The following is a 22661-nucleotide window of genomic DNA, read 5'->3' as shown; positions in this document are numbered from 1 at the left end:
TTTCAGTGTCTGACATTTAAAGAGAAAGGCTTAAGATCCATGCTTCACCAGCTCAATGAATATGTCACAACTGCCAATAACAGATACAGCAGCATTTCATTTTACAGTGAAAAGATGCCAGGAAATACGGTTATATATGCATACATATATATGCCAACTTCAAACATTTTAACTGTAAAGCAAAAAGAAATTACAGAAGGGGAATATTATATTTTAAATAACTTACCTTTCGTCCATCACTTGCATGGCAATTCACATTGAGAGGAGTCAGTAAAGCCATTAGTTTTTCTTCATTACCACTCCTATAAAAAGGTATGTCATTTCTTTTAAAATTATAGAGCTTCTTATGTATATTTATAGATATTTTTCACAAGAAGGAAAATAGTATGGGTTTGCTTCAATTTCTTTCATATGGTTTTAAATGACTCTCTTTTGCTAAATTCAATTCAATTAATATATTCCTAACTAATTCCTGTTAATCACCATGTAGTAGTACAGCTTGGAAGATCTAGCTTTCTACATTTTTATGTTTTATTTGTCTGCAGAAAGTCACCTTCCTAATTACAAGCAAACTTTATTCTGATAAGTGATCTAAAACACAGGAGTTAAAAATACATACAAAATGCAGTAAAGAGCTAATAAATTAAATTATAAATGAACAAGAACAAAAGAAAATGAATGAGAATTTTAACATTTACTTTATGCCCCTCATTCAAGCTTTTGAAAATTAGAAAAAATTTTAAAGAAAAATGAAGGTATAGATATTTAAATACTCTGAGAATATCATTGGAAAAGCCGGGCAACTAAGGTTTGCAGGTACCTTTAGATATGTTCCAAATACAATTAACCTTATAATCATCACCAGACTGAGACTGCCTCATTTAATACAGCTAATCATGTAAAGTAAAATACACAAAGATTTACTATAAGGTCTTTTCTGCATTGTTGCATAAAATCAAGCAAGACAATATCATGTTATAATTTTTATAGTCCTCCACCTGCCCACCCCCTATTCTCCCTTAAATGCATTATACTCACTTAAAATGAATGGAATCACTTACCTAGCAGCTTCTAGGAGTTCGTCTTTCTTGTATTCACCTAGATGATTACAAAATATCATGCTGTTAGCATTTGGCAGAAGACAGATTAAGAAATGCAGTAGGCAGCAAATAGAGAATTAAATAGAGAAGAACAGAAAAAGATAGTCCACACCCCGCTGGGTGATGGAGCCGTGACGTTAGCCAGCTTGTGAAGGCAGCATCACCAGTGCCTTGGAGACGGGCAGCAAATTGACGCAGCTTCTTGTCCAATCCTCAGATGAAGTAGCTTTCTTCAGACAACCAATGAATGCTAAATCTCGTGTCCAGAAACACATTCCCTCTGATAACAGCATGCCAGCTGAAGACAATACGCCCTCCCCCCTTTTCTATTCAGCCTGTCACAGTATACTTGTGAAGCATAATACATTCTGAGACAAAAGCAAAATAATGTGGCTCTTTAAAGGTACACATTACTTGTCTTCAAAAAATTCAGTTTTTTGGTAAAGACATGGAAAGTTAAAAAACACACATTAATTGCCACTGCTGAGTTTTATAGCAGAAGAAAAAAAAATCAGAACCTTGAAGCCTTTGCCTGGATAGGGTAGGTCTGTAGACTAGAAATACGTGAACTACGTACCAAATGCTATGAATCTCTTGGAGGCAGCGCTCCAAAAACCAAAACAGTGAATACATTTTTAAATGACAATAATATTCTAACATGCTATAATCTTTACACTTTATACAAATCCAGTACCAAGTTGTAACAAACAATAAACCTTAAAAATATTTTTAAAAAGCAGGCTGGGGTCTCTGTGAATGAGCAGATATCTAACTACTGAGATGTGAATACATTTTTTTCATTCTATTTTTTAATATATCACAGACTAAAAAGAGGTATATAGTTTAAGACCTTCAATACAAACTTCCCAGGGTATTCAATATTTAACAAACAAGTTTCTTTTGAATGCTTAAATAATAAGAAATTTTAATAGTATAGCATCTGTTCATTCAATAGAGAAAAAGAATAGCCAGGACTATGATTCAGCTTTAATAATACATGGACTCAGTTTGCTATATCACTGAAGAAATACTTATGTTTAATGCTATTAAGAAATAAGCTTAAATTATTTTTATAATCTTATTTATAAATATAGATTTCTTTGCATTTTGTTTCTGTTTTGCTACAGAATGCAGACTATTGATGCAAACACTATAAAGACATTTCAGGACCACCAAGCACATATTTAAGTTCTATAATCCATCATTGCCAAATATTCTTTTAGTTTAGACTCAGTCTTGCTTCTCAAATTAAGATTACATTAAAATCTAAGAACTGTGAAAAGTTATTTTCTAATAAGAAAATCGTTTTTAAAAATCTATTCTTCCCTAAGGAAATTTTATATACCAATGAAATCACACGTTCAACAATATACATAGATAAGCTAGAATGCATGATTCCTGATGATATGAGTTGGCCTTTCCAATTTCCCATATTTTGCACTCCAGATTCTTTAACTGATTCACAGTTTAAGATCGGTATTATTATATCCCTCGCCAATAAAGCTCTTCACTTCCCAAAACCAAAAACCTATCTTTACTAAACATTTTAGTTGGCAATATGGAAGTTGGTGAGTTAATTTAAAAAGCCCCTGTGAGAAAAATGGTATAACCCATAACCTCAAATATCTTAAATATCAAGAGCAAAGAAAATCAAATTATGAAATTATCTATAGAAGTCTTTCTTTCAGGCAATGAACATTTATTTGAAAGGCCTATATGCCAGATTCAAAACCAAGAGACACACTATCATCTCTATAGTCAAGGAATATTAGTCTTATCAAATGAAACAGACCAGTAAACAAACAATTACAGTAGAGTATAAAAAGAATCGTATGAAGTGCTATAAAGAGCTTAAAGACTAGTCTAAGCGGGAATTAATAAAAGGCAGGTAATTATAGTTCAAGGAAGGTTTCCTGGAAGAGGGGAAACTTGCACAGAGTTTTGAAGGAAGACAGGTGATCCTCAGATAAAGAAGGGTGAGGGAGAAGGAAAATGGTAGCTCTGCAAACCTGAAACAAAGGACTTGCAGGGGAATGGGTACGGATGAGGCAGAGTAGAATTAGAAAGATCATGAATGACCCTCTAAGAACTCTGAACATTATTTTGAAAGCAATGAGGAAATATTAAAATATTTTAACACGGGGAGTACAAAGTATATTTAAAGAGCTGCAAGTTTGTGTTTATGTAAACTATTTCTATGCTCTACTCCAGTGAACTATAGTTGGAAAGAAAAGTGGCCCAAAGCCAAGAGGAGGTGGACAGAGTAGGACAATGAATTTTGACATAGTTTATATTTTGGAGTAAATATAAATTCCCTTATATATAGTAAAAACATTAAAATTGGGGACTGAAAGTAGCTACTATTGAAATCTAAGTCATAGTGAAATGTGACTCCAATAAGCTAAGTAGTAAAACTGCAAAGTATTTGGGATCTTCAAAGCTAAAATCAATCTACCTACAGTTTTCTCCAAAAGGCACATTTTTGCAAAAATGTTATTCCCTCATAGATAAGCTGATAATAAACCAAAGTGTCCAAAAGAAAACATTTACATATATCTGACAGAGTCGGACATAGGTGTTACAAATGGCTTTCTACTCTTACTGTTAGCTAGCCTAGTACTTTAATCAGCTTTGCTGCAATACATTCCAACATCCACTATCTGGTGCCCAAGGACTACAATCCATAAACAGTCTACACTATTTTTCACATGCTACATTGCAGCTACAACCAACATAATGAATATAGGATGTCCTTTATGCACTCTGACAACAAATCTAAACTACTACTTACTTAACAGCCAAACCACAGGTTCTGTTCCATTTTAGCTGAGAATCTGAAAATATTCTGGCCGAGACTATGGTGCTCTATGGAGCATTTATATTCTTTAATAACATTCAGATAAAGGCTAGCAATAGATCAGTCAGAAACAAAACTAGGCAATTATAGTCAAGATAATAGCAGCCAAGAATGGAGAAAATGGATGGCTTAAAATATTTTTCTTTGATTAGAATAAAATAAGTGGGATAAAAAAATAAGCAAGCAAAAAGTTTATTTTCCAAAGTCTGAATTTTTATTATTAGTAAACTAATGAAAGGATACATGTAAAGATAAGCATATGCACGCACCGCGCACACCCCCCGCCACACACACACACACAGTGGGATGTAAGTTAATGTGTTAAAGAGGTATGTTATCAGAAAGAAGGTTAAAAATAAAGGTTAAAACATAAAGATTAAAAATACCCCCCCTTTGTATTTCTCTGAAGTAGTTAGAAGACAAATTACTTTTTGAATAAAAATGAAGAACACCTACATCAATAAATAGAAGTCATGATTATTGACATCTCAATTTTAACATTTTAAGGGGCTTCTGACCCTTTCTTCAGCAACTGACAGGGTCAAAGTAGACTTGATTTTGTAAAAATGAGTTCATTTGGTTTTGTTGAGATGGGAGAGCATGGAAAGATTATGATTGTGAAATCACAAGTTCTTAAAGCAGTAAGGAACTAAAAAAAATTATGACCTTTCTTTTCTCTACTTTGAAACCATGCATAATACATGCCTATCAGTAACATCTCTTGTTATATGGCATGAGGGGGGTGTAGTTTGAAAGTCACCTTTCTCCTGTCACCTCACCCCCAATTTCAGTGACTCTCCTAAGGGACCATCTGCAACAGATTCATTTACAGTTAATGAAACTGACACTAAGGCAGTTAAGTGAACTGTCTAAGGTTTCATCAGTATTAATCACTATCTGTTAGGCCTTGAACAAGGCTAATATATGAGTAAAAATGAAACAAATCTGAGCTTTCAAAGAAGCAATGTAAACAAAAAAGTAAAAAAACAATAGCAATAAACAATTTTAAAAAGCAACCCCAAAAACTAGCTTTAAACAAATAAACATATTTATATAATATAAGCCAAATATTTTCATCAAAACTATATTAAAGCATTGGAGCTTTCATATGAGCCTGTAAACATGGGCAATAAAAAGTAATTTTAGTTAATATTTTGGGCCAAGGGAATAGGAATGAAGAAAATCCATCCCAAGTCTATTCAAATAATCAATGCATTTTACATTTCCCATAACATGCTTTAATTCCTCATGCTCTAGGTATCTCAAGGGAAGAGCTATGTATAGACTTCAATCAAGAAACAGATCCATAAGATACAGAGAACATTTTGACAGTTGCCAGATGGGAGGAGGGTTGGAGAGGGGGATGGGTGAAAAAGGTGAAGGGATTAAGAAGTACAAAGTGGTAGTTACAAAATAGTCATGGGGATGTAAAGTATAGCATAGGGAATATAGTCAATAATATTGTAATAACTACATTCAGATGGGTACTAGATTTATTAGGGTGATCACTTTGTAAGTTATATAAATGTCTAAACACTGGGTTGTAAACTAATACAATATTGTAGTCAGCTGTAATTAAAAAATTAAAAAATATTATAAAACAAAACCTGTTATCAAGGACTTTATGTTGCCAAGTATTAAGTAGTGCCATGAGTTGATAATTTTCATACAGATATTTTTTCATCAAGATACCAGCAAATATAAGAGTTGAATTGATTTTTGTAACTACACTGACAGCCTATATTAATTAGGTGATATTAATTTAGGTGATATATTCCATGTATTCACTAATAGTTTGAAAATTTGGAACCATCTATGTAGTGATAGAAGGAATTTCACTAAAGCATCAGGAGATAATCTAATCTCAAGAAGTTAAAGCTATGTCTTCCACCAAGATCAATTTCAGATTAACTAATATTCTACTATATATAAACTAGTAGCCCATTTGCAGGAAAAATCCTGCAAGCGGCCGCTGCGGCTGCATGCGTTGCCGCTGCCGTTGCGGCCGCCGCGCCTGCACCTGCGCGCCGCTGCTACCCGCCCCGCTCCGCCCCACTCCGCCCTGCCCCGCCCCGCCCCACCCGGGCTTTCCCTCTGGCAGCCATCTTGCTTTCCGCTTTTCCTCCGTCTTCCTTCTAAGTTGTCTTCAGTCTTCACTCCTCCCTCCCTCCGCGTATGCAAATTAACCGTTGGGTAATTTGCATACTCACCCTGATTGGCTGGTGGGCGTGGCTTTGGATGGTGGGCGTGGCTTGGGCGTAGTGAAGGTGCGGTCAATTTGCATATTACTATTTTATTAGGTAGGATGATGACTCTAAGAATTATTGAATTATTTTTTTCTCCTTGAAATCTTTCATGAATATTTTCAGGACAATAGGGGAAAAAATTACAGTTATCAGCATTCTCAATGCTTTTTTCTTCTATATCCTGTCATTCTTCTCATTCATTTTTCTACTTGCTTCAAAGTCTAGAATTATGATCAGACTAAACACTCAACAGTCATTCTAAATATGGAACAACTAGAGGCCAGGTGCACGAAATTCGTGCACGGAGGGGGGTTGTCCCTCAGCCCAGCCTGTACCCTCTCCAATATGGGACCCCTTGAGGGACATCCCTCTCCCAACTGCTTGCCTGCCTGCCTTCCTGATTGCCTCTAACCGCTTCTGCCTGCCAGCCTGATCACCCCCTAACCACTCCCCTGCCAGCCTGTTTGCCCCCAACTTCCCTCCTCTGCCGGCCTGGTCACCCCTAACTGCCCTCTCCTGCAGGGTTGATCACCTCCAACTGCCCTCCCTTGCAGGCTTGGTCCCTCTCAACTGCCCTCCCTTGCAGGCAGGGTGCCTCCCAACTGTCCTCCCTTGCAGGCCGGGTGCCTCCCAACTGCCCTCTCTTGCTGGCCATCTTGTGTCCACATGGGCGCAGCTATATTATGTGTGGCAGTGATGATCAATCTGCATATTACTCTTTTATTAGATAGGATAGAGGCCTGGTACAGGGGTGGGGGCCAGCTGGTTTGCCCTGAAGGGCATCCCGGATCAGGTGGGGGTTCCCTTGGGGTGTGGGGCGGCCTGAGCGAGGGGCCTGTGGTGGTTTTCAGGCCGGCCACGCCCCCTGGCAATCCAAGCAGAGGCCCTGGTATCTGGAATTTATTTTCCTTCTACAATTGAAACTTTGTAGCCTGGAGCAGAGCCAAGCCTGGGGCTCCCTCCGAGGCCGGCAGCCATTTGTGTTGGGGTTATAATTGAAACTTTGTTGCCTTAAGCGGGTGGGCCCGGCCAGGGTGTGCGAAAAGCTTTGCTTCCCCTGTTGCCGGCGGCAACCCTGGCCTGCTCTCTCAAGCTCCATTCTGCCACCATTTGTTTGAATTTGTTTACCTTCTATAATTGAAACTTTGTAGCTTAAGTGGAGGCTTAGGCCTGGCAAGGGCAGGCAGAAAGCTTGGCTTCCTCTGTTACCTAGGAAACCTTGCTCTCTGTGGCTGTAGCCATCTTGGTTTGGGTTAATTTGCATACTCGCTCTGATTGGATGGTGGGCGTGGCTTGTGGGTGTGTCGGAGGTATGGTCAATTTGCATATTTGTCTATTATTAGATAGGATTAGGGGCTTTCAAAATCTAGGCCTGAGCAGAGTATTTTCCTGGTGGAGATGCTTTCCTTCTTTTGCCTCCTACAACTTTGACCTGTTTAATTAGCCAGTATTAGGCAACTTTAAACATAACCTGTGCTATAATCCTACCTAATAATAGAGTAATATGCAAATTGACCGTATCTTCGCTATGCCCACGATTGGCCAGGAGGCGCGGGGGGGCGGGACTCGGGGTGGCTGATTGGGCTGGAGGGATGCTGAGCTTGCGTCGCCAGCGGCAGCGTGAGCTCAGCGTCTGCGCCATGGCTATGCTGCAGCACAGAAGGGGCCTCTGGGGCAGCGAGCCCACATCCCGCTGCCAACCATCAAAAGCGGGGAGCAGGCTGAAAGCAGTGTCCATGGAGCGTGCTAGGCTTTGCGGGGCAGTGGATATGGCCTGGATGGCAAGTTAGGCCTAGGGGACCCTACACGTGCATGATTTAATCATGCACTGGGCCTCATAACAAAGGTGTTATCATAACTAAGTATGCTGTCTAATACAGTACCCACCACATTCACATGGATACTTACTTTTAAGTGAATCATAAAAAAAATTTTAAAAATACAAATTCTGTTCCTCAGTTGCACAAACCAGATTTCAGGTTTTTCAATAGGCACAAGTGGCTAGTGCCCACCACACTGGATAGACAGAGAGAATGTCAGATAGACAGTTGACACTTTTTTTGGACCATGCTACTCCACAGTGTGTTTAATGACAATTTAAGAAGTCATCTTTTACTCTAATAAACTACTTTTCATATATTCTTACTCTTAAAATTGTTACTACCAAAACGTATAAACTCCCTTCCCCCCCAAAATGAATACCAAACAACTTATTCATCAGCATAAAATACAGGGGAAAACACTGGACTGTGTGATAAAAGATATGGAGTGTGTGCTAGCGCTGCCATCAATTTCCTGGTGTGACCTCAGGGAGAGTCACTTTAGCTTCCTAGAGGCCTCCATTTTATTGTCATTTGGAAAAATGAGGGTGGACGGTTAAATGACCTCTGAAGTTTCAGCTCTAAAACTCTTACCCTGTATTTGATTCTCAATACTGCTCAGATCTTTTTCTAAGACAATTTTAATGATGCCTAAACTGAATTTAAGAAAAAACAAAATTATCTCGGGAAAAATCTCTACTAAACTATTATAAAAAGTAGTACCTGGAATTATAGGGTAAGCATAAAGCAATTTTACCTAAACAGCACTATTTTCTATTGTGTTTGTAAATTTAAAAAAAAAAAAAAATAGTTCATCTAAGTATGGAAGTAGACATAAACCAGGAAGATTATTATTTAAGAAGAATTTTCCAATTCATTAGGAAATGGAGATGTGTCCCACTCCCTGAAGGGCAGCTGAAAATCATTTTTCAAAGAAAAAAGAAGACAACCCCCAATCCTACCTAATAATAGAGTAATATGCAAATTGACCGTACCTTCGCTACACCCACCAGCCAATCAGAGCAAGTATGCAAATAAACACAACCAAGATGGCTACAGCCACAGAGAGCAAGGTTTCCCAGGCAACAGAGGAAGACAAGCTTTCCACCTGCCCTTGCCTGGCCTAAGCCTCCACTCAAGCTACAAAGTTTCAATTGTAGAAGGTAAACAAATCGAAACAGAAATGGCGGCAGCCACAGAGCTGGAAAGAGCAGGCCAGGGTTGTCCCCGGCAACAAAGGAAGCAAAGCTTCTGCAGCCGTGGCCGGTCTAGGCCTCCACTCCAGGCTACAAAGTTTCAATTATAGAAAATGAATTAACCCCAACAGAAATGGCTGCTGGCCATGGAGCAAGCAGGAGGCTTGGCTCCGCTCCAGGATACAAAGTTTCAATTGTAGAAGGTAAATAAATTCCAGACACCAGGGCCTCCGCTTGGGTTGCCAGGGGGTGTGGCTGGCCTGCAAACCACCATAGACCCCTTGCTCAGGCTGCCCCATGCCCCAAGGGAACCCCCATCCTGATCCGGGACACCCTTCAGGGCAAACCAGCTGGCCCCCACCCATGCACCAGGCCTCTATCCTATCTAATAAAAGAGTAATATGCAGATTGACCATCACTCCAACACACAAGATGGCTGCCCCCATGTGGTCAAAGATCCTGCCCCCATGTGGACACAAGATGGCTGGCATATGATGGCCAGCAGGGGAGGGCAGTTGGGGGTGATCAAGCCAGCAGGGGAGGGCAGTTAGGGGTGACCAGGCCGGCAGAGGAGGAAAATTGGGGCAAACAGGCTGGCAGGGGAGCAGTTAGGCATCAATCAGGCTGGCAGGGGAGTGGTTAGGGGGTGATCAGGCTGGCAGGCAGAAGCGGTTAGGGGCAATCAGGAAGGCAGGCAAGCGAGCAGTTGGGACTGGGATCGGGCCTAAACGGGCAGTCGGACATCCCTTGAGGGGTCCCAGACTGGAGAGGGTACAGGCTGGGCTGAGGGACACCCCCCCCTCCGTGCACGAATTTCGTGCACCAGGCCTCTAGTATGATTATATTATCCTGTGCCACAATATTAAAATAATAAAAATTGTAATATATTACATCCAATATAAAAATCTAAACCAATGTCCTAAAACTTTTAAAAAGCACAATACAGCATTCAAACATAACAAAAGCTCTGAAAAAAACCCACAATGTAATCAATAAATGATTGTTAGCAACCAGTTTCTTGGTATGCAATGACATGACTTTGCTTAGCCCCAGTAATATCTAAGATACATATCCCATTTATAAACACTTATCAGTGTTTCAAATGATTTATACCTGTTTCTGATATTCTGTTAATTGTATCTAAAATGTGACTTGACTTTTTGCTGAAATTTATTTTTCTGTTAAAATGTAAGTATTAAAATTTGGAACATAAATATAAATACACACTGGCTGAAAAAAACTTTTTTTTTAAATTAATTGAGACTTTTTATTGTTGTTTTTCTTCCCCCCCCCCTTTTTTTTTAATTAAGGGTCCCTTACTGGTCCTGCTTCCCTGAGTGGCCGTGACCAGGTGGAAAAGGGGAGGGGAACCAGGCAGCATGGGGAAGGGTTATCTTCACAACATTCCATTTATACACAGAACTAAACAGACAAGCAGAGTCACTATTGTGGTTAGAAGTTGGCAGCATGGGAAAGGAGGGGCGGAACAGGTTGCAAGTAGAGGTGTCGTTAAAAAAAATACAGGCCCTCTCCAAAACTGGGGTGCCTGGGGTAGGGAGGACTTGGTCTGTTTCAACCCGAGAGGAATCAGAAGATCAGAAGCTGTTTGGGAAGGCCAGAACCGTCAGGGGTGGAGGGAGAAGGAAGGTCCAGGGGGTGGGGGGCTGTTTGGCAACTGGGTGAAGGGATTGCCCTCCCCCTGCTGGGATCCCTCCAGCCCCTCTGGTCTGGCAGAAGGGGGGCAGCCTGCAACCCCCACAGGCAGGTCTGGGGCTGCCAGATGCTCCAGGCAGGGGGCTTGGAGGGGGCTCACAAAGGCTTGCCCTCCAGGGAGATGACAGCACTGCCCCCCAGCTTCTCTGCCAGAGTGCAGCGGTCCTTGACCTCCTCGTAGCAGTTTGCTTGTAATTCATGATTGATCCCCGTAAGCTTCTTCTTGATGACATCCTTGGAGCTGGCATAGATCATTTTGCTCTTAAGAGGCGCAGATTCAGGGGCCCAGAAGATAAACACCAGGTCCTCCTTCTTGCTCTCCTTGGTCTCATAGGTCGCATCATACAGGGCGTAGCGGCAGTCTTTCTCCGGCAGCATCTTGACGAAGGTGGCGTAGGGGTTGTCTACTGTCTGGCCCACATCACCTACCAGGATCTCCTTGCCCTCTTCCAGAATGATGTTCTTCTTGTCTTCACGCAGGCAGAAGAGCACTGCCTTCTTGCGCTTCTCTTCACCTCCTCTGGTGTCGAGGACTTACGTACCTTCATGTCATTGAACACTTTGATGACTCTATCAGAGACAGCCACACCAGAGGCCATGTTTCCGGAAGCTAAAGGAGATAGCAAGAAAAGCCTGGAAAGACGAGAGCCGCTGCAGCTGCTGCCGGGATCCGACTCTGAAAAAACTTTTAAGATATATACATTCTCTAAAGTTGGATATTAAAAGCCAAGAGGCATGTTCCTCCAGGATGCTGTTAACCAATGAAACATTCGACAAAGTATGTCTACCAGTATATTGGGGGACAGCACACGTATAAAACTATCATGTGCTGAAAGGTTACAAAACATAGCAAACACTGTCACTAAAGTGGGAGCAAATTCTCTGAGTGAGATAAGAAGAGAGCTCCAAGGTATAAGAAACTTAGTATGAGACCCAGAGCACAACTTCTGGACAGTTATTTGGTAGGATAGAGTGATGGGAAAGAGAAGGAAAGCGAAGGGAAGAGGGAAGAAGGAAAAAGTCAGAGAGAAGGAGAGTGGTAAAATAAAGGCAGGAATGAGGTTAGGAAGGGAAAAGAATCCAGTAATAAAGTTTATGAGGTAGACACTGAGAAGGCTAGAGACTCAGGGGTGAGTAAAACATAAGAATACTGAGCATTAATGATCAGAATAATGCCGAAATGAGGCTCTTCTCAGTAGGCAATCTAGGGTTTTTAAAGATACATGCACTAATGATGAGAATTCATGGGTATTAAGGAACAGTGATGATTAATGAAGATTTATAGAGGCAGCACAAGCTTTCTATAAGACTACCTTACTCAAATGCACATGCCAGGAAGTGACTGAGAGTATGCTTGGATAATGTGTCAAGCACACCACTAATCACTTTTACTGAATCTTGTAGAAATGAACAACTTTACCAAAAGAAATATAGACCATGTCTAGTGCCTCTAAAGTCCTGGGCATGGGACCAAAAGACTTGGTAAATTCATCATTTTTGTTGCTAACTTAAAAGAAATGGATGTTTGAGGAAAAGGAGCAGCTGGCTATCCATGAAAGAACAAAATCTAGTCTTGAGGAACCTTGATCTTAGGATGCAAAGTGATGGCAATTGATGATGAGTATTAAAAGAAGAACATAAAAAATGAGGATTAGATAGAATGTCTTGCAATTAGAGCTAAAAAGTGCCAACTGTTCAAATAGATAAATCAATATTAAAATTTAATTTAAGTAAGACTAGCTCAGATTAAACTACTCTGAAGTTGGTTTGACAGGAAGCTCAGTGAATCCATGTGACAAATTTACAAAAAAGGTAAAAGGAAACTTATGTCGTATCAGCAGAATAAAAAAAACGAATGGGGTTATTTAGTCTACAGTATAAAAGACTGCGGTGATAGAGGTGGTTATAATTATAGGAAGGGTTCTAACTTCTATTGTCAGTACTTCAGAGGAAGCTCTAAAAAAGAAAAATGCTTAGCCATATACAATGTAGTTCCAAAAAGAAGTGACATGTACTGTATTTGGTTTAACAAATGGGAGAAATATTTCCAACCATTTAAGTTATTCCACAAAGAACTAATTATGGCAGAGAGCTAGAGCTATAGCACAGAAATGCCAGGTTGGAATACAGCATAGAATCCTTATGGGGTAATGGAGTAGATTAGTAACCTCTAAATCTAAGGTCCCTTCCAGATCCATGGTTATATATGTGACTTTCATGATACAGCTGTATACTTATTAATTATAATAAATTTGGACTTAAGTTACACATGATGTGTTCTTTACTATCTACTCTTCATGAGATCCAACCACTGGTCTTCAAATTTAATTCACATATAAAATCTTATTTGACAGGCACTTTACTTGAATGAACTCATTTAATCCTCAAATAATGCTTCTGTTCTATTATTCTATTTTACCGATGAGAAAACTGAGCAATAGAAGGTCACATGGTTAATGTATTAGGTTATTGTAACAAATTACTAGAAACTTAGTGGTTTAAAACACAAATTTATTCTCTTAAAATTCTGGAGGTCAGAGGTTTAAAATGGGTCAGCAGGGCTGTATTTCTTCTGAACACTCTAGGAGATAATCCATTTCCTTGCTTTTTCTAGCTTGGAAAGGGTGCCCACATTCCTTGGCTTGTGGCTCCTGCATCACTATGACCTCTGCTTCCACATCACATCTCTTCTCTGTCTGACCTCCTTTCATCCTTTCTATAAGGACCCTTGTGATTTATTGGGGCTAGCCAGAGAACTTAAAATAATCTCCCCATCTCAAGATCCTTAACTCAACCACACCAGCAAAGTTCCTTTTACCTCATAAGACAATAGTTACAGTTGCTGGGTATTAGTGTATGGACATCACTGGGGACCCATTATTGTGCCTGTCACAGCTAGTATATGGCAGATGGGAGGATGTTTAACCACAATAAATGCTGCCTCTCAAACACTGCTCCTCTATAGATGGAAAATAGATTGACTATACCTTCTAAGGTATTCCCTATAAGCTGCTAGGAAGTAAGAATTTTCTTCAATAGGGCATGTGAAATTTAACACCCAGGATCATAGACTGTAAAGCAACATATGGAATTCTACTTGGCATGACCTTCTTTTTGGAGAATAAGCTGTTTAAAAAAATATGTGGTGAATATTCTAAAGAAGGAAGCTACTTTACTTTTTGGTTAAGTTAGCAATAATGTAAAAAACATTCTTTATCAATAAAAACACATTAGTGTATTCCGAAAGAAAAATTCTGGTGAAATTCTGAGGACCCACATTCATATCTCCTTTTCAATTGCAAAGGAATTTAATTTCTTATGAAATCATGTTTTTATAATGTAAGGAATCATCCATTTCTAGCTATTAGTACTAAGTTAGAACTAGGGAAAATATAAATCTAAGTAAAAAAGCACAGAGGACATGCTATTTTTGTCTGCCCATTACATCCTTCCTCTGGTAAGTGCTCTGTCCCTTGTTTTGGGGAATGGCTCCTCCTTTACTATGATTATGTCATTCTGGTAGATTTTCCAATCACAGAGTCCCACTCCATCCCTGACCAATAATCACAGTACAACCACAGACCAGTGATTGGTCAGCTCAGAGTTCTTCCTTGAGACTTTTCACTACACAATTGGGGAAGAGCCTTCTTTTTACATTAGAAAACATAGTAAGAGCTCTAGTGTTGTATCCCCAGAGCTGCCAATAGCCATGCTCAACACAGAAGAACCTAAGAAAACAAAAACACACAGACAGAAAATGGAGAACAGAAAAGGCAAAGAGAAGGCAGCAAAGGAATGCTCAGGAAGTGGGACAAAAAGGCGTTGGGTAGGTGGGTTAAAGAAACAGAAACAGTCAGATACATGATACATTTTGAGTCTCTGGATCCAGCAGACTCTGATGTCAAATATATCTTTGCCTTTATGTGGTTTGTACCCTTAAACAATAAACATAGTCAGTTAAATAATAGCAATTTAATTCATGAGTGTTTACAATGTGCTTGGTTATATTCCCTTTAATTCCTCCCACTTCACCTTAAAAAAACAACAACAACTATCATATTCAAACCAATCTTTAGCAGTGAAGACTCCAACCTACTTTTTAAAAACATGGCCTTAGGTAGATTCTAAATAATTTAACACTGACATAATTTAGTTCGTTTATTTGCTTCATATTGTTTTTTTAAAATATGTTTTCATTGATTTTAGAGAGAAAGGAAGGAAGAGGGAGAGAGAGGGAAACATCAATGAGAGAAACATTGATCAGCTGCCTCTTACACACCCCCTACTGGAGATTGAACCCTTAACCCAGGCAAGTGCCTTGACTGGGAATCGAGTCAGCAACCTCTAGGTGCATGGAATAACACAATAATATATCCGATACAAGATAATAATGATGGCGATAACAGTAATGCTTTTCAAACTTTAAAGCACTTGATTTGCTAACAATTATTATTGCTCCTATAAATCACCAGGGAGATAGAATTTCATTTTCATTAATGTCAGTGAAAGAATTTTAATTAAAAAAACTAACATTTAAGGAATCTCAGAAAACAGATTTCTCCATTCCTCTTTATAATAAAACAGCTTTTATGTAATGAAAAAGGAGGGTGTCATTTGATCTTACCATCCTAAAAATTTTGCTGGGTCACTAGAATATTGTAATCACATTATGAGAAGAATAGAAATGGATGTATACATTCATAAAATAGTGGAAAAAATAGAAGGGCTTAAGTAATTTCCAAGAAAAAGTAAAAGTTTCTCAGAGGAAGGTAATTAGAAAAATCATGTAGATGAACTTTCCCTTTTCTCTACCAAAAGAAACAGAACCTTACAAGGAATAAATCTCTGTTTTCTCATTAAAGAGAAAACTTCATGTTAAAGGAAAGATGTATGTATTGGTAATAAGTTCCTATCATATGGATATTTGATATTTTTTACTATACTAGTTGGTGACGTATTGACTTGTAGCAGCTTCAAGTATATCCATGTGTCAATAATAAGCCATAGTGAAAAATATAAATTTGTTACTATATTTCATATATTTTGTTTTTTGTTATTTTTTAGATTTACTTTATATATAATGATTTCATGAAGTGCATATGGATTTTTGCCTATTTTTATCTACTGTAGAAATGTACCAACCCTTCAATGTAGCAATCCTTATGAAACTTGACTAAAGATTAATATGCAAAAAGGTAGTATTTTAAAACATGAAGTTTGAGATAAATTAAAAATAAAATTAATCTAGGATTAGTACTATGTTAAATACTGAGGAAGTGTAAGTCGGCCCTACTGATAATGGGAGTTTCTAACCAGACATGGAAAAGGCCACAGAAAACAATGCCCCTCTACAAGTCCATACTACAGCTATAAACGTGACCCATAATCCTTTCTTCCAAGTTATCTATTGCTTTTTTAATAATGACATCATGAGCCTGGCTTCAGGATCAGTTCTGCTAGTCACGGATTACCCAAGGCCTCTGTGCATGTGCATGTGTGTGCAGGTGTATATACCTCTACCAGCAGCTAGAGTAAACACTAAAGCACAAAATTATATGATTTGTAGATTGGAGATCTTGCTTCTTTATTAGCAAGATATTAATTAACACCTTAGGAAAACTAAAGAAAGGACACTTTTGGAACTTGAGATAAATAAGTTACTGCCTATTAGCATCTTCAAGACAAAGTTCCAAGGTTATACAAGCTTTACCTTTTAAAAAAACAAACAAAAAACAGCAAACCAGTGCATGCACATAGGCAAGCACACTTTTGCCTTCATTCTAGACAGTAAGTTCCTGTGCTCATGTTTTGCATAATGATTCTGATCACTTGATGCCTCTTGCCTGATACAGAAGAAAGTGCTATCTATTTGGTAGAATGATACTGTTGTTGAGAAGAAGCTAGAGAAGAATTGTATATTTTCTCCTTTTGCTTAGTTTGTTCATTTATTTTGTGTCAAGCTTTTAGAAGACCCAGAGCAACTGGAGAGTGAAATTGAATAAAATCATATAAGGCAATATTCTTTTGACAATGTCAAGCAAAAGTATGGAAAAAACAAATATTCTAAATGGAAAAACACACAAAAATGTTGGATTGAAAATACTAAGCCTCAAATGTGGGTAGAGAACAAACCAGGAGAAGTAAATGCTGAGTTCTTGCTTTAGTAATTTCTGCAAAGAATCAATTGCTCCTTCCTCTGTGCTTCGTAACACTTTCTATATTGTATGAAAAATCATTTGTGGTTCTGTCCTTCTTTGCCCAACTTGAGCTCCTAGAAGTCAGGGACCATATTTTATATTCATTCTTATATTTAAAAGAGAGGAATACCTATTTCACTTTCCCATCCTGGAACAGCATATATTTCTTAAAAAGAATGTCTTATCTACAGGAAAGTCCATTGTAACAACAGAGGACTATATTATATCTAGGCTTAGAACTAAGAATAAAAGTACCACAAAATCACATAGGAAACTCTGGAAAAAAAAAAAAAGTTCCAGTAAGAGGAATTTTAGAATCTATCTAATTGAATTACTGTGGGAAGAAAAAAATTTTTTAATAGCAATCAATAGACTAATTAAACATATAGCTATTTAGCTTATGCAAAAAGACCTTGTTATTTTTTTCCTTTTCTCCAGGAGAATACTGGACTAATTAAAGCAGTGAGCATTTATAATAATGAATAAAATTATATTTTTATATATAGCACATTTTATTTATCCATTCATCTCTTAATGGGCACATGGTTTGCTTCCACCTTTTGGCTCTTGCTAATATGCTACTATGAATATGAGTGTACAAATCTCTCATACAGTTTCTGCTTTCAATTCTTTTGAATATACACTGAGTGGCCAGATTATTAGGATCTCTGAACGCATAATAATCTGGCCACTCAGTGTATATCCTATATAATAAAAGGCTAATATGCAAATTGTCCCCTCTGCCAGGCGTTCGACCAGCAAGCAGGCCGGCCAACCGCCCATGTACCCTCCCCCTGGCCAGGCTGGCTGGACCCCACCCATGCACGAATTCATGCACCGGGCCTCTAATAAAATACACACACACACACACACACACACACACACACACACACAGTGGCCAGATTATTATGCGTTCAGAGATCATAATAATCTGGCCACTCAGTGTATATCCAAAAGTTGAACTGCTGGATCACAGTAATTCTGTTTTTATTTTGGAGAAACCTTCATGTTTTCCATAGCAGCTATGTCATTTTACATTCCCACCAACAGTGAACAAGAGTTCCAATTTCTCTACATCTTCACCAGTATTTGTTATTTCTGTGTTTTGTTTTAATAGTAGCTATCCTAATGTGTGTGATGTAGTAGCACCCCAAATTTCTATTTCTTTACAAAACTATGCGAAATGAATAAATTTTTAATAAAAACTGACTTCCCAAGAGTCTGGGACTTCGAAATATGGGTAAAATGCAAACCTAGCTGAATAATTTCTCATTAAATTATTTTAATAAAGCAAATTTGGTTATTACTTGGTCTGTGTTTTCCTTTCACTGAGTTAAATTTATATGAAAATAGATAAAATATTAATATTTTCTTACTATTATGAGTATAACCAGCTGCTTTATGGCACCAGGGTATAAAGAAGTACTAATACACTTTTAGTAAGACTGCTATTATAAGTCTTGCAACAGAGGTAAAATAATGAACTTTCAATGCTTTGATTTGAGTTTACTTGAATTTTTATGAGATACTCAAGTATATATGTTTATTTAGTAGCATTTTCTTTGCAGGTATAAACCAAGGTTCATATGCTAGAAAGAGTTAACACATTTTTTAATAGAATTTATTGGGGTTACACTGGTTAATAAAATTATATAGATTTCAGGTGTACAATTCTATATTACATCATCTCTATATTGTATTATGTGTTCACCACCCCAAGTCATGTCTCTTTCCATCACCATTTACTGCCTTATGACCTAGCAATTCCACTTCTGGAGATTTATCCAAAGAAACCTGAAACACTAATTCAAAAGAGTTAACACATTTTTATTAAAGATACTATTAATTCATTTAAAAAAATTAAAATATCTCCAGAAAAGACGTGATAAGAAATTAGATCTAAAAAATTGTGTTTGATATTCCAAACTAATTAAATTGAGTCATATTTTAAGGAATAATATTAAAAGACTTATTTTATACATAAATGAACAGTCTGACAAATTACACCTAACTAGTTCATAGCTGGTCATATTTATGAAGGATGACATTATTTTGGCCCATCTGCCACCATCTCAGGTTATTTGTCACTAGCCCAAATAGCATATAGACACAACAAAACTTAAGTTATGTGTGTGGAAGAATTAATATGACAAAAGTAGACAATTATTTAAAATAAAATCACATTTCTAATTTTTAATTATGTAATAATAGTTATACATTTTAGAGAAAGCTATCATTAAGGGCAGCTAGCACTGTTTAAATACTGAAATCTGTGCTAGCAAAAGATACTATGCATTCATTTTGAGTAAACATGACTTAATTGATAGAACCAACCATTTGTGTAATAGCTTCTGCAAGTAATTATCCAGGAATAGTGACAAAGACTACTAAGAGTGAGTTAGTAAAAAATTTCAGCAAGCTATTTTCAGATTCTTGACAGCTTAATGTTTTCTCATCCTAATAACCTTAAAAGATTTAAGCCAAACACTTCTACATCAAGCTTGTTAAGAATTATCTGTGGTTGTTGGTACCTTGGAATATAAGAAGACTTGGCAAGGTTATTTGCTGAGGAATGAAACTAAAAAACACTTTAAAATTCATCCTATGCTTTGTGTGAGGTGAACTAAGAAACTGTCACATCTTACAGAAAACGACTTGTGGAGATATATCCTGGGGCATATGTTGAAACTAACAGTAATTCCAGAAATTCTTTTAGAAAAGGAACATAATATATCAACATATCATCATAACTGACCACCAGGTGGCCCTGTGTAAATCATTATGACTGAATTACAAAATAAATGTCTCTCACTTTCTGTCTCTCCTTTTCTCTGAGACACACACACACACACACACACACACACTCTCTCTCTCTCTCTCTCTCTCTCTCTCTCTCTCTCTCTCTCTCTCTCTCTAAGAAAGAGGTTATTTTATAATATTATGAATACTCTGTGGCACTAGAGTTTATGTGAGCAAATCCCAAAAATTTAGCTCTTGTCAAGATAGGCAAAGGTAACCAGAATTCTGTACCTTATACAAAATTACCAAATTCTCAAGCATTTTTGGCTTTCAGTTGAAATATGGGAAAAATGAGTATAATCTATAAAGAAAAGAAATTTATAAATAAATCAGACTCACTGTTATTATATAAAAATATATCAATTGCTCAGTTTGAAATCTCCTAGAGGGTAGAGACAGTACCGTATTTATCCTTATATACTTAACAACTATCAAAATATCTGGCATGTAGGTGCTAATACTGAATTGGAAATTTATATATATATAAAGTTAACAAAGCATTCAACTCCTAAATGTTGGGGAAATAATTTGTATTTTAAGAAATATCTTTAAGGAAAGTGTCAATGCCTTCCAGCCAAAGACCACCAGAAACACACCCATAGTAGAATACGTTGAGCTCGTTATTTGTTACAGAAAGGGAGAATACATGCCATGGGACCAGTGGGGCAGCTCAGGAAAAGGGTATTAGAAAGAATCTATTCTAGCATGTGAGATTTGTTGGAAGTTTTGGGGGGAGGGCCTAAGAAAACAGAGGTTAGTTCTAGATTGGATGCTGTTAGAAAATGGGGGCAATTCTAGGACTAAAAACAGCAGCTATCATTCATATTAGCCAGATGATGATGTTTGGTATTTTATGAGTTCATAATGACCTTGTTTTTGTCTGTGGCCTGTTACAACAGTTCTCATATATAAGGCACTATTTTCTTGCTCAAAAGAGAACATTTAATTGATAATAAAAAAATTATTCCTGAGTACAAATGAACAAAAAAAATTTTTTTTAAAAGATGAACCTGTTTGGAGCACTCTTCATATGCCAATTTCACTCTCCATCATTGCCATCTAATAACCAAAAACAGATTCTTGAATCTAATGGATCCAACCAGATACTAATTTACTTACTTTCTACTGTTATAGTTTAACTAAAAATGCTAAGGGGTAAACAATTCTCCAAAAAATAACTCAAATAGTGTAGCCTTGTATTTAATGATAAACCTAATGTTGGTATGGTCACAATGTAAAAATATCACAATTACTAGAGAGATCTTTTGATATATTCCTGTACAAGTACCGTATTTTCTGGCGTATAAGACGACTGGGCATATAGAAGTTTTTCCTGGGTTAAAAAGTCGTCTTATATGCCTGAAAATATGGTAAGTACTTGTCCATGATGCTTTTCTGCAATTACCCTTTGGTGAGTAAATAAAAACACATCTCCCACTGCTCCTAAACTTTCCTGATTGTGTTGAGACATCCAACTTTACTAGTATACAATTTATGGAAGACATGTAGAGATGAGTGTCTTAAAGGAAAATGAGGCCTGGCCAGCAGGGTTCAGTGGTTGAGCATCGACCTATGAACCAGGAGGCTCAATTTCCAGTCAGGGCACATGCCCAGGTTGCCGGCTCGATCCCCAGTGTGGGATGTGCTGGAGGCAGCCAATAAACTATTCTCTCTCATCATTGATGTTTCTCTCTCTCTCTCTCTCTCTCTCTCTCTCTCTCTCTCTCTCTCTCTCTCTCTCCTCCCTCTCCCTTCCTCTCTGAAATCAACAAAAAGACATTTTTATTAAAAAATAAAATGAATGAAAGATACTAAGTATAGGCCTGTAAGTACTCAAAATAAGTCCGTTTGCTTCTGCACACTCCTTCAACTCACCCCTCACTGTAATATCCTCACAACGAAAACCAAAATCCCCTAACTATGATACTAAGAACTCGAGGTAGTTTCTGAGGAATACCCTCAGTGGTTACTTAATCCATTTAATTAAATCAGAGATAAATACAAGTTATTGAACTGCATTAAACACATAAAACATAGTAAGTATATGTTATATTCTCCTACATAATAAAGAAAATGTAAGGTCTTTCATTGAAAAACACCCAGGAAAGTCATACAAATAAAGGACTAAATGAACAAGATTATATAGTGGAAAGAAAAAAAAATCAACTATGTAATATATTTTAAAGTGATCATATACAATTCATCATTCCAATTAAAAAATAATTTTCTTTTTTTTTTAGACAATGGAGAAATGATTGGTCAAAAATCAAAAGAACGGTGCTCTTACATCCTACCAATAAAAATTGTCAATAAGCTATTTTCCTGTATATGAGCAACTTACAGTTTGGAAAGCTTAATTGCTTTTTAGACCAACTAAACATAGGTCTATTTAAAAGACTAAATTAGTGTTCCTGAATTTTAACCTTCAAGAATTGATAAGGTAGCAGTCTGATTTTCTTTAAATAACATTTAGACTTTATTATATCACATAAATGGACAATAGCAAAGCTGTTTGTAAAGTGTGAGGATAAAAATCTAGCAACATTTTCAACCAGCTTCATAGGAAGAAAGTTAATTTAGTAATAGAAGTCAATAAGACACCGATTTGTTTTGAGAGTAAACTGTTAGAGGGCAGCCATTTTGCAAATTTAAGTAGCTTTCTTCAATCTAAGTAGCTTTCTAAGAACTTCAACTCACTTTGTTCTCTCCGACTAAAATTTTAGGACATCCCCA

At 37.5% G+C, this 22661-nt stretch overlaps 1 protein-coding gene and 1 pseudogene across 2 annotated transcripts in view; both read right to left on the bottom strand.

Annotated features, from left to right (window-relative positions):
• Window positions 1-22661, bottom strand: part of TNKS (tankyrase) — a 163907-nt gene that overhangs the window by 78127 nt on the left and 63119 nt on the right. The window contains exons 4-5 of the mRNA XM_079779169.1: window positions 1062-1098; window positions 227-302 (exon numbers count right to left, since the gene is read on the bottom strand). Of these exons, the coding sequence (XP_079635295.1) occupies window positions 227-302; window positions 1062-1098 (113 nt within the window). The remainder of the gene's footprint in view (window positions 1-226; window positions 303-1061; window positions 1099-22661) is intronic.
• Window positions 10076-14381, bottom strand: LOC307104398 (cofilin-1-like; annotated as a pseudogene). Its single transcript has one exon. The product of its transcript is annotated as a cofilin-1-like (transcript).

Source organism: Cnephaeus nilssonii (assembly GCF_951640355.1).
Source record: "Cnephaeus nilssonii genome assembly, chromosome: 8".
Classification (NCBI taxonomy): domain Eukaryota; kingdom Metazoa; phylum Chordata; class Mammalia; order Chiroptera; family Vespertilionidae; genus Cnephaeus; species Cnephaeus nilssonii.
This window is presented reverse-complemented; position numbering and strand designations above follow the sequence as displayed.